We start from the raw sequence: 15,263 nt of genomic DNA on the forward strand, positions 1-15,263 counted from the left end.
CTTTTCTTATAGTCTGGGTTTTTTGAGTTGTTGCTTATTGCCCAGTTTTGTATATATTTTCTTTTATATAATATTGTTTTAAGACCTCACTCCATTTTTCCAGAGAAATGTAAGATGACTGGCTCTTTTAACCGTATAAGGCAGGACTTCCTTTCTACATCTGTTGACCATTGGGTGCTCAGAGCTCCTTGGCTGAGTGTTTAATTTATCCCATTCATTTAAATAGAAGTGCCCTGTCTCTGCTAAATAATGTCTGGTATAACTTCCAAACTTTGTTTCTTCAGAAGCAAAATCATTTAATTTAAGCAAGAACATTTTGTGAATTCCACTATTGCTTTTAGTTTCAGACTCTTTAATGACAATAAAACTGTTATTTAGAATTTGGTTACTGTTATAACCTCCGTTCCCTGAAGGAGGGAACGAGACGTTGTGTCGATTGTAGTGACACAAGGGGTCTTTCTTGAGAGCCTCACGTACCTCTGAACTTGAGAAAAGGCCAATGTGAAATTGGCAGACCGAATTTGCATGTCCCGCTTCCGGACATACAGGTATAAAGGGGGCGGGTGTGTGTCTGTCAGTCAGGTTTTTGCACTGATGAGCCGTCTACAGTGGTAGTAGTAGTGTCATGGCAAGGGGGACACAACGTCTCATTCCCTCGGTCTTAGGATGACATCCAGGAAAGTGTTGCTGCCAGAGAACGCTTGCAGGTCCCCAACCCTCTTGATGAAAATGAGTATGATCAGGAGGGGTGTCTTCAGGGAGAGGACCTTGAGGTCAACTGATTCAAGCAGCTTGAAAGGGGGTCTCTGAAGGCCCGCAAGGACGACTGAGAGATCCCAGGAGGGGAACAGGCTTGGCTGGGAAGGGTTCAACCTCCGGGCACCTCTAGGGAACCTGATAATCAAGTCGTGTTTACCAAGGGACTTGCCGTCCACTGCGTCGTGGTGAACTGCGATAGCAACAACATACACCTTCAAGTGTTCAAGCCTCTCCTGCAGGAATGAAAGCATTGACCGGACTGCACATCCCTGCGGGTCTTCAGATCTGGAAAAACACCAATTTGCAAACAGGCACCACTTGAGGATGTAAAGCTGCCAGGTAGAGGGAGCTCTGTCTTGGTTGATCGTGTCTACAACTGCAGGTGGTAGACCACGTTGATCTTCCGCATCCCATTCAGGGGCCAGACTTGGAGGTTCCAGAGGTCTGGGTGTGGGTGCCAGAGGGTGCCCAGACCCTGAGAAAGAAGGTCCTTCCTCAGGGGAATTTGCTAGGGAGGTGCTGTCGTGAGGAGCAGGAGATCCGAGAACCAGGTCCGAGGACATATGGGACATATGATGAATCTGACAATCTGACTTTAGCTTCTCATTCATTTGCTCTGTTGAGGGATTCTGTGGAAATTCTGAAGGCCTGACGGGGTGCAGCTCAATCTCACGCGCTGCTTCGGGCATGTGATTTGTGAAACAGTTGTCACATTTCACTGACTGAATTCTGACTGGATAAACTTTTTGTTTTTCTTTATTTGTTTGTAGATTAATTAGGAGTAGAAAGGTGATTGAGAATGAAAGGATGAAAAATATTTATTTATTTGGCATGTTACTCCGGCAGAGAAGACTTTGCTGGACCTGAGAATTCACCACTGTCTCTAAGTGACTACTTGTTGTAACCTTTGCATTCCAAAGACACCTCTGTGGCAGCATTAGGGATGGGTGATACCATTTATTTGATTTTCGATCCGATACCAAGTACTTTTAGGCTAATATCGCAGATATCGATACCAAAACCGATACCTCTATTAAATTGAATTTTTATGAAATCTTTGGATACAATTAGTGACTTTATTTTTACTAATAATAGGGGAGGATGAGTTACTACAATTGTAGTTACTAGTCATGGTTATATAATTTTCAACATAAGAATATTAATTTTGTAATAAGTTACACAGGCCTAGGCCATGTAGCAAATCTATACATTTTAATTGTTGATGTTTTTAATCAGGCTTCTTTTCCAGTAGGGCAAGTCAAATTAACTTGTCCCTTTAAAGATCAACTTGGAGTCCTGAATAAGTGGAAAATAAGTGCAATGGTCAAGCCCCGCTACCACCAAATTTCAAACCATACACACACCCTTTCTGCTATAGTTTTACAGTAAAAAGAAGTGTGGAGAAGCTTTGCAAAATAACCAGAGATGCTCCTGTATGTTTTTTATTTTATTTTATACACAATAATACAAGCACGTTATTAATATGTTAAAATAAGTTTACATTGATTGATGCATTACATTCTGGAATTAGGAAATGGCAACATTAGAGGTGATGCAAAACAAAGTTCAAAAGTTGACCAGAAAAGTAAAAGATAGAACAACAGAAATTTGAGAGCAATAATAAAATCATACAGAATATTCCCGTCGCTTTTTTCCCCTCTACATTTGTAGCACTGTATATGACATCCTGAATTATTAAATCAATGATTTATGTATTAACACACTTATCAGATAAAATATTATGCAGAAAAACTATATTTCAGAGTAAGTCGGGACAAACATCTGGATTAATGTTATCATTGTTATATTGTTATATTATCATTTATTACCCTCAACCAACATTTTGCTTTCAAATTATCCATGGTGATTTTATTGAAAATATTTATTAAAGTACTGAAACCAATCAATTATTGTTGCACCAATGCACCATAAATACCACCACTAACAGCAGAAACAGCTACACCATCATGACTAGCATCAGCTTAACTTACCTACACCATCATGACTAGCAACAGTTTAACTACCTTCACCAGCATGACTAGCAACAGTTTAACTACCTACACCAGCATGACTAGCAACAGTTTAACTACCTTCACCAGCATGACTAGCAACAGCTTAACTACCTACACCAGCATGACTAGCAACAGCTTAACTACCTACACCAGCATGACTAGCAACAGCTTAACTACCTACACCAGCATGACTAGCAACAGCTTAACTACCTACACCAGCATGACTAGCAACAGCTTAACTACCTACACCAGCATGACTAGCAACAGTTTAACTACCTTCACCAGCATGACTAGCAACAGTTTAACTACCTTCACCAGCATGACTAGCAACAGCTTAACTACCTACACCAGCATGACTAGTAACAGCTTAACTACCTACACCAGCATGACTAGCAACAGCTTAACTACCTACACCAGCATGACTAGCAACAGCTTAACTACCTACACCAGCATGACTAGCAACAGCTTAACTACCTACACCAGCATGACTAGCAACAGTTTAACTACCTACACCAGCATGACTAGCAACAGTTTAACTACCTACACCAGCATGACTAGCAACAGCTTAACTACCTACACCAGCATGACTAGCAACAGCTTAACTACCTACACCAGCATGACTAGCAACAGTTTAACTACCTACACCATCATGACTAGCAACAGCTTAACTACCTACATCATCATGACTAGCAACAGCTTAACTACCTACACCATCATGACTAGCAACAGTTTAACTACCTACATCATCATGACTAGCAACAGCTTAACTACCTACACCATCATGACTAGCAACAGCTTAGCTAACTACTTACACCAGCAATTGCTGCACCAAGAACAGCACCAGCATAACCTCCAACAACTACACCAGCAACACATCCAACTCCACCAACAAGACTTCCAACAACTCCACCAACAATTATACCAGTAACTACAAAAGCTGCTATAATAAAATGATGCTTATATTTGGAAAAAAAATGCTTAAATCCATGACGTTTCTTTGGACTTTCTTTTTCAAACATCTGTTGAGCTCTGAATTGTTTCTCTAGTCTCTCAATCCGTTGTCGATTTTTTTCATCCTGTTGTTCTCTCAACTCTTTTTCTCTTTGTCTCAACTCTTTTTCTCTTTGTCTGAAGTCTTTTTCTCTCTGCTGTTTTATTCTATCAATCTTTGACTTCAGTTTAGGTTCTTCGTAGTTTCTGACTCTGTTCTCTGTTTCATTTATCAATCTCTCTATATCTTTTCGTCTTTGTCTCTCCTCCTCTTTCTGTCTCTCCTCCTCCTCTCTCTGTCTCTTCTCCTCCTCTCTCTGTCTCTTCTCCTCCTCTCTCTTCCTTTGCTCTTCCTCCTCTTGTTTACATCTCAGAGCTTCTTCAAAGATCTGATTAGTGTAATGTCCTCCTCCATTCTGCTGTATCATTGTGTCAATCTTCTGCAGTAGTTCAGTCACCTGATCTCTGTTATTGAGCTCTTTATTATTAAACACGTGATATTTGCCTCCACACTGCTGAACTAGAGATCTTAATTTCACATTCTCCTCAATGAGTTTCTCCATACTCTCTTCTCTCAACTGATCTCCATGAGTGAAGAGAATGATGGAGTATTTTAACACATCTTCTCCAAAGATCATCTCAATCTCCTCAGCGATCTGTTGTTCCTGTGGTGTGAACCTTTGATTGACAGGAAACACAATGATAAAAGCGTGCGGTCCAGGACTGGATAAATAAACACTATATGCTATCTCTTCCATTAACTCTTCAGTAGTCATGTCTGTGTCAAATAATCCAGGTGTATCAACTACAGACACATTTCTGCCTGAAACTTTGGCTTGATTCACTAAACATTCTCTGGACACTGAAACCATTCTCAGTTCAGATCTGAACACTTCCTGTCCCAGTATTGTGTTTCCAGCGGCACTCTTTCCAGCACCACTCTTCCCCAGGAGAACAAGTCTTCTGTCTGAGAAACGGTCAGCAACAACATTCTGGACAGGAATTCTTTTATTTTGTTGTGACACTGTATAGAAAGAAAAACAGAACCTTAAACCATTTGGAGAATAACTCGACATTTAAAATGCACATTTTGTTTTCTCTTGGGCTCTTATAACTGCTGTAGCATCATAACAGTCTACTATGTGTTGTGTTATATACACGTGTACATGTACTATTCCAGTAAACACTGTTTAATGTGTTAATGTCTTAGAAATAAGTTCTTCCAAACTCCATATTGAGTTAAAAATGACACAATAGAGTAAATAAAACAAACCTATACACTGAATGGTCACCATATATTTCAATAAAATACAATCAGTTTGAAATCTCGTTGTTCATGCCCAAAAGGGTTTTCAAGCCCTAGGCACTGGCCCCATTGGCCCGGACGGTCATCCATCCCTGCATATACCCATACTGTACATGTGAATGTGTATGTTTTATTTTATATTCTGTTTACAACTATTTTAATCACATTTAAGCCTAAACAAAATGTAGGGTGACAAATTCATTTAAAAAAGTAACATTTTAATTTTCTTTAATGTTGAAATTGCACGTGTAATAAAACAATCTGTGACCATTAGAAAGTTGAAATACTACACATTTTGACATTTTGACAGGATTACACGTATAACAAAAAGGGGGCACGTTTGCTGTGGTCCGATTCTGAGTGTGATTGTTCCCGGTGACCCCTGCAGAGTTGGTCTGGGTTCACATTCACTTAATTCTATCGAACCCGGTCCGTTTGCATTCATCTTACGTCATCACAAACACACATGGAGAACACAACACGACTCATCATACTTTTAGTATTTTTGGTGCTATTATGCACAGCAGAGTGAACGACAACTGCGTATATGTGCACTTCATGGCGTAACTCATCCGATGTCCAGGGTAAGGCGGCTTGCTGCTGCTCGCAAATGCCGTTTTTAGAGCAGACAACCGATTTTAAGAAATGAATTTGCATCTTTGTTTACACTGCACGCTTACTCAAGCTCGTGTCCAAAGTGAAGTTATCTCCACTTATACCCTAGACAGACAGACAGATAGACAGACAGTATTTATAGTGTGGATTGTACTTGTATGTCATTGTGGCGTCATTACTTTTTGGGACTTTCAGGAATGTGTGGATCCTTGTGTGTTGTCTAAACTAATGATGTCATCATTAAAACACATATGCGGGTTACTTTACTTCCTGAACGAGTGCACACCCGAGTCCGAGTGCTTTCACATTCACGCGAATCGCTCTAAAGTTCCATTGCAACGGAACTCAGTCCACCTCCTGCAGGTAGTCTCGGGTAAGGTACCGTGGCGTGTACCCCGGTCCCAATGACAGATTTCACATTACCAATTCTTCATGAGAACCGTGCTCTGTTTCGAACTAAACTTCCGGTGTGAAACACACTTAAATGGTTGCATCATGAAAAAGTGCAGTGTGCCAAAGCTGTCGGTGTGTGCTTTCACACCAGCAGTTTAGTTGGAAACGGTGGATTTTTGTGAATGAAGCGTAATCTATAATGAGCCAAATTTACATAGAAAGGAGTTAAGTTTGCATAGAAACGAATGTCAATGACAATGACCCAGTACAATTTCAGCACTGATTGCACCCACTAAACTGGATTTCAAGTTGGTTAGTAAATAAGACTCAGGGCTTTTGCACAGAAATACCACTCGAATAGTGGCACAACTGTTTAGTGAATTTCTCCCTCTACATTCATAAAATGCACTTACCAGCTTTCTCCAAAAACCTCTTGATCATTTTTTTAAACAGCATGTTAACTTGTTCACTTTCTCCCTGCTTGTTTTTGAACACGTGGTATCTCCCCTCATATTGCTGAACGAGATTCTTCAAAGGTTCACTGTCTTCTAGGAACTCATTTATCGTCACATTTTCTTCTTCCAGTTCATCTCCTCTAGTGAAGAGAATCCAGGTGTTCTGTTGTCGACTTTCTCCCAACAGCGTCTTAATCTTCTGCACAGTTTCTATGTCATCTGGAGCGAATCCCTCAGCTTTGATGACCAGGAGAAACACACAGAGACCTGATTCACATTCCTGAAAAAGTCTTTCATATTTTTGTTTTTCATGTTCATTCAGGTCTGTGCTGCTGAATCCTGGTGTGTCATGAACAGTGACTCTGTGTCCGCAGACAGCTCCAGATTGCACAGCAAAAGTTTTTGTGATAGATTTGGTGCTTCTCTTCGATGTGAAAGCTTGTCTTCCCAGTAGTGTGTTCCCAGATGCACTCTTGCCACATTGTGTTTTTCCCAATAACACAACATTCAAATCCATTTTGAACTGTAACAAAAAACAAAACAAAAAGATACGTGAAAGAAATGAATACATCACAACATGCATGAAAGCAGATAATGTTGTAACAGCATTTTGTATTGAATAGCTTAGTTTGTTTAAACTTTAACTTTAAGACTTTCAAGACAGCTATGTCAACCTTTGATCATTACTGGTCATAGGGCTGCACAATTCATTGTACTTCAACTGCAATCATAATTTCTGCCTCTCGGGGTTTAGCAAGTGCATTATAAAAAATAGAAATCAGAACAAATGGGTACGATTCTACCATAGAAGGACATAGCATAAGTAGTAAGAGTAGTATACAAAGTATGCAATTGTGAACCCAGCCCATGAAACACGTATAGCCATTGGCCAATCGTGAATAATCTGTGCCATCATCAGAGCTTGTACAGCTTCTCTGGAGACAATGCAGTGCCTGCGGCAGCCGGCTGCTCTCGAATCACTCTCACAGTACTTTGACGGATACGTCACAGTCACGTGACCAACATGCACTGCTTCAACTCCAGCGGCGATTGGTCTGCGTAGTGCTGCGTGAAGTGACTAACTATGTACAAAGCTTTGAATGGTGTAGCTCCACAGTACTTAAGTGACCTTCTGCCACGCTATATTCCATCATGTTCATTACGATCACAAAATTCTGGCCTGTTAATAGTTCCTAGAATATCAAAATCAACAAAGGGGAGTCACGTGATGCAATGCGATTACCGATCACTTGAAGGCGAGCTCTTCTGAAACTTTGCTACAATTATCCTCTTAAACGTTATTAACCAGTGAGAATTGCAATAGTTTTGTTTGTTAACATTACTGGACTGCAGGATTATCAACAATACAGGCCTAACATTGAGCATTTCATAAAAAAAACTATAATAAAAGTGCCAAGACAACCCAGAAATACAATGTTCCCCTTCTGTCACTCTCTCTCGACGTTGTGTCGAAGGAAGTGACACAAGGGGTCTTCTCGGATGCCGAATCCTACCTCTGTACCTGAGAAAAGGCCAATGTCAAGTTGGCAGACAGAATTTGCATGCCCTGCCCCGGACATACGGTCGGAACCGCCCTCCGCTCGTCCGCTCTCACTACCCTGGGTGGCGGGTCGGCCCACGGGTACACGGAGGTCCCCCAGGTGGGCAGAGCGGTTGCGATCCACTTGTGTCCCGAGAATGCCGCCACCTGGTGGGACTGCCAGGTACTCCTCTCCAGAGCCGTGGAAAGACGTCATCACTGACCTCAAAAGTCTACAGCACCACCGGACAGGCCACCTCCGCCCTGCATGCCATGGCTTTCCTGCAAATTCACTAAGCCAAGGCACTCAAAGATCTGCACCTGGGTAGTTCCAACCTCGACGAGCTGCAGGAACTGCGCTCTGCTCCGACCTCACTCTCAGAGCTACGAAGGTCCAAATGCCAATACGAGAGAAGATGATAGAGCTCACGTGATCCTAATATTTTAATAATAATATTAACTGTAAAGAAAATGTGCTGTTTATACTCCCCATTTGCACCACTAGTGACCTAACCGCCAGCCACTGGCGACAAAGTAGCTGGCAGCGTGAACGCAGCTTTAGTCAATGGCCAGCGCATGCACCAACAATCCGCAAAGACGATTACCGCATATGGGAGTCAAGAAAATCTGGCTGGATCTTGGACTGGATTATGACGATTATTACATCACGCATACTGTGCACAGAATGATCAGCAACGCGGATGCGCCAAATGTATTTTGTCCTTTAAAGACTGTTTGGCAGCCTCTAACATTGAAGATGAAAAAAGGAGCAGACTAACACCAGAGAGAGCAGAAATGGTTTCATTCCTTAAAAAGAACCTGCTCTTGCTGCTGAAGTGAACTCTGAGTCTGAAAACAGCCCAATGTTACTGGTGATTGTTGAGGCCTACTGTGGCAGCGGGGTGAGCATGGGGAGAGTGGCATATAAACGGGCACGCTGCCAGCAGACTACTATGTTACTATGCAGACTACGCAGACTTACTATGTTTGTGAAGCTGATGTGTTGAAGTAACTACACGCCTGTGAAGCTGATGAGTTTGTGATGTTGTAAAGCATTGAAGTGGCCAATTAAAAAGTCGTACCTGAGCCTGGAACCCGCTTCCCTTCTGCTGTGAAGTCTTGTTACACCTACACTGATATATGTTTGTCTTTTAATGCTGTTTTTACATTGGTTTATATTTTGATGTTATCTTATGCTATTTTTCATGAATGTAATTTTCACAAACAATCTTAACTGAACATTCAATTGATTCTTGCTTCCTTTACATTATAGACAAACAATCATATAGTGCTTGTGTGCTTACCTTGTGCTCTGTATGGTCCCTGAAGCTTTCATGCGCCGCTCACGTTGTCATTGTGAGGGAAACCTGTAAAGTGTCAAACAATGATGACAAATGGATGATTGATGATTAAGCAAAGCAAAAGTTGTTAAAAAAACCTAAGTGTTAGGTTTGGGGATAGGGGTTGGATTAGGGGATCTAAAATATTGATAGTAGGCTATAATGTAACACATCTCATATTTCGTCCAAACTGAGGTGAGAACAGCACAATTAGCTATATTAGCCTTTTCCATACAGAAATGTGTGTTTATCACTGATTGTGTACCTTTCGACTCCCAGATGTCCCTCATTTTCCCCTCCGATGTTTTGGTAAAATGCGGAGATTATTGAGACAATTCATTGAAATTAGAGTGTTATTATAATTTCACAAATAAATTAATCAGAAGAGGAGGAATTGCAATCAAAAGGGACCCTCTGATAGTGTCACGGTTCATCGATCCATGTGTTCATTTCATCATCTGTTGGTGTGTTTATAGGTGTGAGGTGTGTGTGTGTGCGTGTGTGTGAGTAGTGCTTGTTTGTTGCTTAGCACCAGCTGATTACTCCACTGCCATCAGCTGCTATTAATTACCACTGCTTGTTAGCTGCCTTTATCTAGCTGGAAATTGTCTTGCATGGTGTCGGTTCGTTATTCATGTTTGTGCTTTGTTACCCAGTCTTGTGTCCTAGTTCCTTGCGGGTGCAACCCGATTTCCCCTTTACCTCCAGTCTACTGAGGACTCCTCTAGGAGTTTGGTTCCACGCTGACCAGAGTTCGCGCTACATTCAAGTCTGCTTATCTCTTCTCGAGATTGTCACTTCTAGAGCGCCCGCCTGCTCGTGGACTATTGAAGTATTTCCCTGTGCTGTCAGTCTTTAATAAACTGTTCACTTGCACTTGGATTTGAGACTCATCATTGTGACAGAACGAACCGACCAGGAAATGAATCCAGCAAGTGTGACTGAATTGACAGAGATTCTGTCTAGGAGTGAGGCTCGTATGCTACAACAGGAGGAACAGGCGGTAGCCACGGGTTGCGCTATACAGGCGCTGGTAACCCAGGTCTCCGAGTTAACTACCCAGTTGCAACAGCTGAGAACCGAGTCGACTTCAGTGCGTAGTCAAGCTACTACACCTCCACCTGCCTCGGTCGCGCAGACCATTCGAGCCAGTGAACCACGACTTCCACCTCCAGCGTTTTATTCGGGTGAGCCTCAATTATGTCGCTCCTTTCTGGCGAAGTGTTCACTACACATCTCTCTTCAACCCTCTTCTTTCCCCACTGAGGAATCTAAGGTGGCTTTTGTTATCACACTTTTATCGGGGAGAGCCGCGACTTGGGGAACTACTGTGTGGGAACAGTGACTTCCTTGTTGTGACTCGTTTGATAGTTTTTCACACGAACTCAGAAAGGTCTTTGATCGCGCAGCCTCCGGTAGAGACGCAGCGCGCATTCTCGCGGAGTTGCATCAAGGAGATCGTCCAGTCACGGACTATTCCATTGAGTTCCGCACCTTGGCTGCGGAGTGTGGCTGGAATTCGGAGGCCCAATGGGACATGTTCTTACACGGACTCTCTGAGCACATCAAGGACGAGATCTATGCCTTGGAATTACCCACGGGGGTGGATAAACTCATCGACCTAGCCATTCTGGTGGACTCGTGACTACGACGACGGGGACCACGTACACAGCGAGGTTGGCCGGTCACTGCTCAGTCTAATGTATCTTCTCCTGCGGTGGAGACTGCAGACTTTTTTTCAGCTCCTGAGCCTATGCAGATGGGCAGATCTCGCCTATCGCAAAGGGAGAAACAGAGAAGGAGAGAGAGAGGACTGTGCTTATATTGTGGAGCCGCTGGCCACATTGCCCTCCAATGTCCAGTAAAAGCCAGCACCTGCCAGTAGGTAAGAGGTTACTGACGGGTGGATCTATTTTGACTAAATCCCCTTTTTCTGCCACTCATCTCACTGTCAGTTTAAGACTTTCTGCTCAGAGCGTTGACTGTGAAGCTCTGATAGACTCGGGGGCAGAGGGTAATTTTTTAGACTTTAACTTCGCTCAGAAACTCTTGATACCTGTGAGGACACTTCCTCAACCCATTTCTGTAGTTGTGCTTAACGGCCAACTGTTACCCTCTGTTACTCATTCCACGGCCTTAGTGAGACTCGTTACCTCTGGTAACCATTCAGAGGAGATTAAGTTTCTCTTAATCCACTCTCCTTCCGCTCCTGTGGTACTTGGCCATCCTTGGCTGGCACTCCATAACCCGCATATTAATTGGTGCAGGAATTCTGTTTTGTCTTGGAGTGAATATTGTCATGCTTCTTGTTTAATGTCTGCATGTTCTCCAGTGTCTTGTGTTGTGTTTCAGGATGAACACACGGATCTATCTAACGTGCCACGTGAGTATCTCGACCTGAAGGAAGTGTTCAGTAAGTCTCGGGCTGCTTCTCTCCCTCCGCATCGTCCCTATGACTGTGCCATAGATTTACTGACAGGTATGTCTCCGCCGAAAGGCAAGTTATACTCACTTTCCATTCCGGAAAGGGAGGCCATGGAGAAATATATTTCTGATTCTCTAGCCTCTGGGTTCATCCGTCCCTCCTCTTCTCCAGCGGGGGCAGGGTTCTTTTTTGTGGGTAAGAAGGATGGCTCTCTGCGACCTTGTATTGACTACCGAGGGTTGAACAACATCACGGTAAAGAACACTTATCCTTTGCCGCTGATGTCTTCGGCCTTTGAGAGGTTGCAGGGAGCATCCATCTTCACAAAATTGGATTTACGCAACGCTTATCATTTGGTCCGCATGAGGAAGGGGGATGAATGGAAAACTGCTTTTAACACCCCCAGGGGTCATTTTGAATATTTGGTCATGCCGTTCGGCCTGTCTAACTCCCCTGCGGTTTTCCAGGCACTCGTTAATGACGTGCTGAGAGATATGGTAGATAAGTTCATATATGTCTACCTGGATGACATACTGATATTTTCTTCTTCTCTCCAGGAACACGTTCAGCACGTCAGGCGAGTGCTCCAGAGACTGTTAGAGAATGGGCTTTTTGTCAAGGCGGAGAAATGTTCGTTCCACGCTCAGTCGGTTCCATTTCTGGGTTATATCATCTCCTCCGAGGGGGTGCGCATGGATCCCGACAAGGTTAAGGCTGTGGTGGATTGGCCAACTCCAGATTCCCGTAAGGCCCTACAGAGGTTTCTGGGGTTCGCCAATTTTTACCGGCGTTTCATTCGCAATTTCAGCCAACTAGCCGCTCCTCTGACCGCCTTGACCTCTCCCAAGACTACGTTCAGGTGGTCTGATGTAGCTGAAGCTGCGTTTACCAACCTCAAAAGCCGCTTCGTTTCGGCTCCCATTCTGATAGCCCCTGATCCTTCACGTCAGTTTGTGGTGGAGGTCGACGCGTCAGAGGTGGGGGTAGGAGCTGTTCTTTCCCAGCGCTCGCCCACGGACGACAAGATGCATCCTTGCGCGGTTTTTTCTCATCGTTTGTCTCCTGTGGAATGTAACTATGACATTGGTAACAGAGAGCTGCTGGCAGTCAAGTTAGCGTTGGAGCAATGGCGTCATTGGTTAGAGGGTTCAGGGGTACCCTTTATCGTCTGGACTGATCATAAGAACCTTGAGTATATCAGAACAGCTAAACGACTCAACTCCAGGCAGGCTCGATGGGCACTTTTTTTCGGTCGTTTCGAGTTTTCCTTGTCATATCGTCCGGGCTCCAGAAACATCAAGCCTGATGCTTTATCTCGCATTTTTGATCGTTCCGTTCGCCCGTCTACTCCCAAGTGCATTTTTCCTGAGAGACTCATTGTCTCCACACTCGTTTGGGAGATCGAGTCGAAGGTCCGTGCGGCCTTAGAAGGGGTAACGCCTCCGCCCGGTTGTCCACCGAGTCGCTTATTTGTACCGGAAGAGTCAAGGTCCGACGTAATCCCGTGGGGTCATTGTTCCACTATAGCATGTCACCCAGGAGTTAATCGCACCAGTTTTTTGGTCAGGCAACGATTCTGGTGGCCCTCTATGGCTCGCGACATTCAGAGTTTTGTATTGGCATGTTCGGTCTGTGCTCGTGGTAAGACTTCCAATCGCCCACCAGATGGGTTACTCCAACCGCTGTCTGTCCCTTCTAGACCCTGGTCCCACATCGCGCTAGATTTTGTCACTGCCCTCCCGCCCTCCCAGGGAAATTCAGTCGTTTTGACCGTAGTGGACCGATTCTCGAAGGCGGCCCATTTCATTCCCTTGCCTAAATTACCGTCTGCCAAGGAGACAGCGGTTGCTGTTGTAGATCACGTCTTTCGATTACATGGCCTCCCGATGGACGTGGTCTCTGACAGGGGTCCCCAATTTATTTCCAAATTTTGGAGAGAGTTTTGTCGTTTATTGGGGGCGAGCGTCAGTCTTTCTTCTGGGTTTCACCCTCAGAGCAACGGGCAGACCGAGCGTGCCAACCAAGACCTAGAGAGAGTGTTGCGATGTTTGGTTTCTCAGAATCCGTCCTCCTGGAGCCAGAAGCTCTCATGGGTGGAGTACGCACATAACTCATTACCAGTGTCATCCACGGGCCTATCTCCATTTGAGGTTAGCGTAGGGTACCAGCCACCTATTTTTCCCAGTCTGGAATCCGAAGTCGCGGTCCCCTCTGCTCACGCCTTCGTCCAGAGGTGCCACCGCACATGGACCAGAGCCCGCGAGACTCTGCTCCAGGTGAGGGCGCGCACTAAGGCCAAGGCCGATCGCCACCGGTCAAAGCCTCCCGTGTACGTTGTGGGTCAAAAAGTGTGGCTTTCTACTAAGAATATTCCGCTCCGTTCCGTGTCTAATAAACTAGCTCCTAAATTTATCGGCCCGTTCACTGTCACCAAGATCATTAGTCCGGTGACAGTCCGTCTCAAACTTCCTCCAGCGTACAGGAGAATTCACCCCGCCTTTCATGTCTCCAAATTGAAACCGGTTTTTCGGTCTAACCTTAATCCGCCGATGCCGGTTCCCCCACCGCCGCGACTCGTAGACGGGGAGCCTACATATTCTGTTAATCGTATTCTGGACTCTAGACGGAGGGGACGCGGATTCTAGTACTTGGTGGACTGGGAGGGTTACGGTCCGGAGGAGAGGAATTGGGTTCCTGCTAGGGACATACTGGATCACTCCCTTATCGAGGATTACAATCGTCAGGTAGGCTCTCCTGGGAGTGCCAGGAGGCACTCTTAGGGGAGGGGGTACTGTCACGGTTCATCGATCCATGTGTTCATTTCATCATATGTTGGTGTGTTTATAGGTGTGAGGTGTGTGTGTGTGCGTGTGTGTGAGTAGTGCTTGTTTGTTGCTTAGCACCAGCTGATTACTCCACTGCCATCAGCTGCTATTAATTACCACTGCTTGTTAGCTGCCTTTATCTAGCTGGAAATTGTCTTGCATGGTGTCGGTTCGTTATTCATGTTTGTGCTTTGTTACCCAGTCTTGTGTCCTAGTTCCTTGCGGGTGCAACCCGATTTCCCCTTTACCTCCAGTCTACTGAGGACTCCTCTAGGAGTTTGGTTCCACGCTGACCAGAGTTCGCGCTACATTCAAGTCTGCTTATCTCTTCTCGAGATTGTCACTTCTAGAGCGCCCGCCTGCTCGTGGACTATTGAAGTATTTCCCTGTGCTGTCAGTCTTTAATAAACTGTTCACTTGCACTTGGATTTGAGACTCATCATTGTGACAGATAGGACTGTAATGGCCTGTGTTAATCATGAAAGGTGAAGCATTACACTGTTTTGGATTGATTTTAACAGCATATATATCTGATGCTGCAGACATGACACTAATATCTTGTGTCATGCACATCCACAAGTGCACGGAGAACAAATGAATGGC

General features: G+C 44.3%; 1 protein-coding gene across 50 annotated transcripts; it reads right to left on the minus strand.

Annotated features, from left to right (window-relative positions):
• Positions 1-2,195: 2,195 nt before the first annotated feature.
• LOC127648297 (uncharacterized) lies at positions 2,196-7,115 on the minus strand. Of its 50 annotated transcripts, none has more exons than XM_052132937.1 (5): positions 6,489-7,115; positions 3,477-4,785; positions 3,147-3,212; positions 2,883-2,981; positions 2,196-2,716 (listed from the first exon to the last, which is right to left on the minus strand). In XM_052132937.1, the coding sequence occupies exons 1-2, from the start codon at positions 7,111-7,113 to the stop codon at positions 3,572-3,574; spliced, it is 1,839 nt and encodes a 612-aa protein (XP_051988897.1). In that variant the 5' UTR covers positions 7,114-7,115; the 3' UTR covers positions 2,196-2,716; positions 2,883-2,981; positions 3,147-3,212; positions 3,477-3,571. The 50 variants fall into 50 exon arrangements, with proteins under 50 accessions (XP_051988897.1, XP_051988898.1, XP_051988876.1 ...); XM_052132938.1 differs by lacking the exon at positions 3,147-3,212 and adding an exon at positions 3,312-3,377; XM_052132916.1 differs by having other exon boundaries at positions 3,312-4,785.
• Positions 7,116-15,263: the final 8,148 nt, after the last annotated feature.

The sequence above is a fragment of the Xyrauchen texanus genome, chromosome 8, assembly GCF_025860055.1.
Source record: "Xyrauchen texanus isolate HMW12.3.18 chromosome 8, RBS_HiC_50CHRs, whole genome shotgun sequence".
Taxonomy (NCBI): Eukaryota; Metazoa; Chordata; class Actinopteri; order Cypriniformes; family Catostomidae; genus Xyrauchen; species Xyrauchen texanus.

Excerpts from the sequence above, each read along its gene's own strand:
- LOC127648297 (XM_052132940.1), bottom strand. The coding sequence starts at position 7,113 with ATGCATGTTGTGATGTATTCATTTCTTTCACGTATCTTTTTGTTTTGT. Across the intron at positions 4,786-6,488 it reads GAGGTTTTTGGAGAAAGCTG|TGTCACAACAAAATAAAAGA; the intron begins GTAAGTGCATTT and ends CTTTCTATACAG.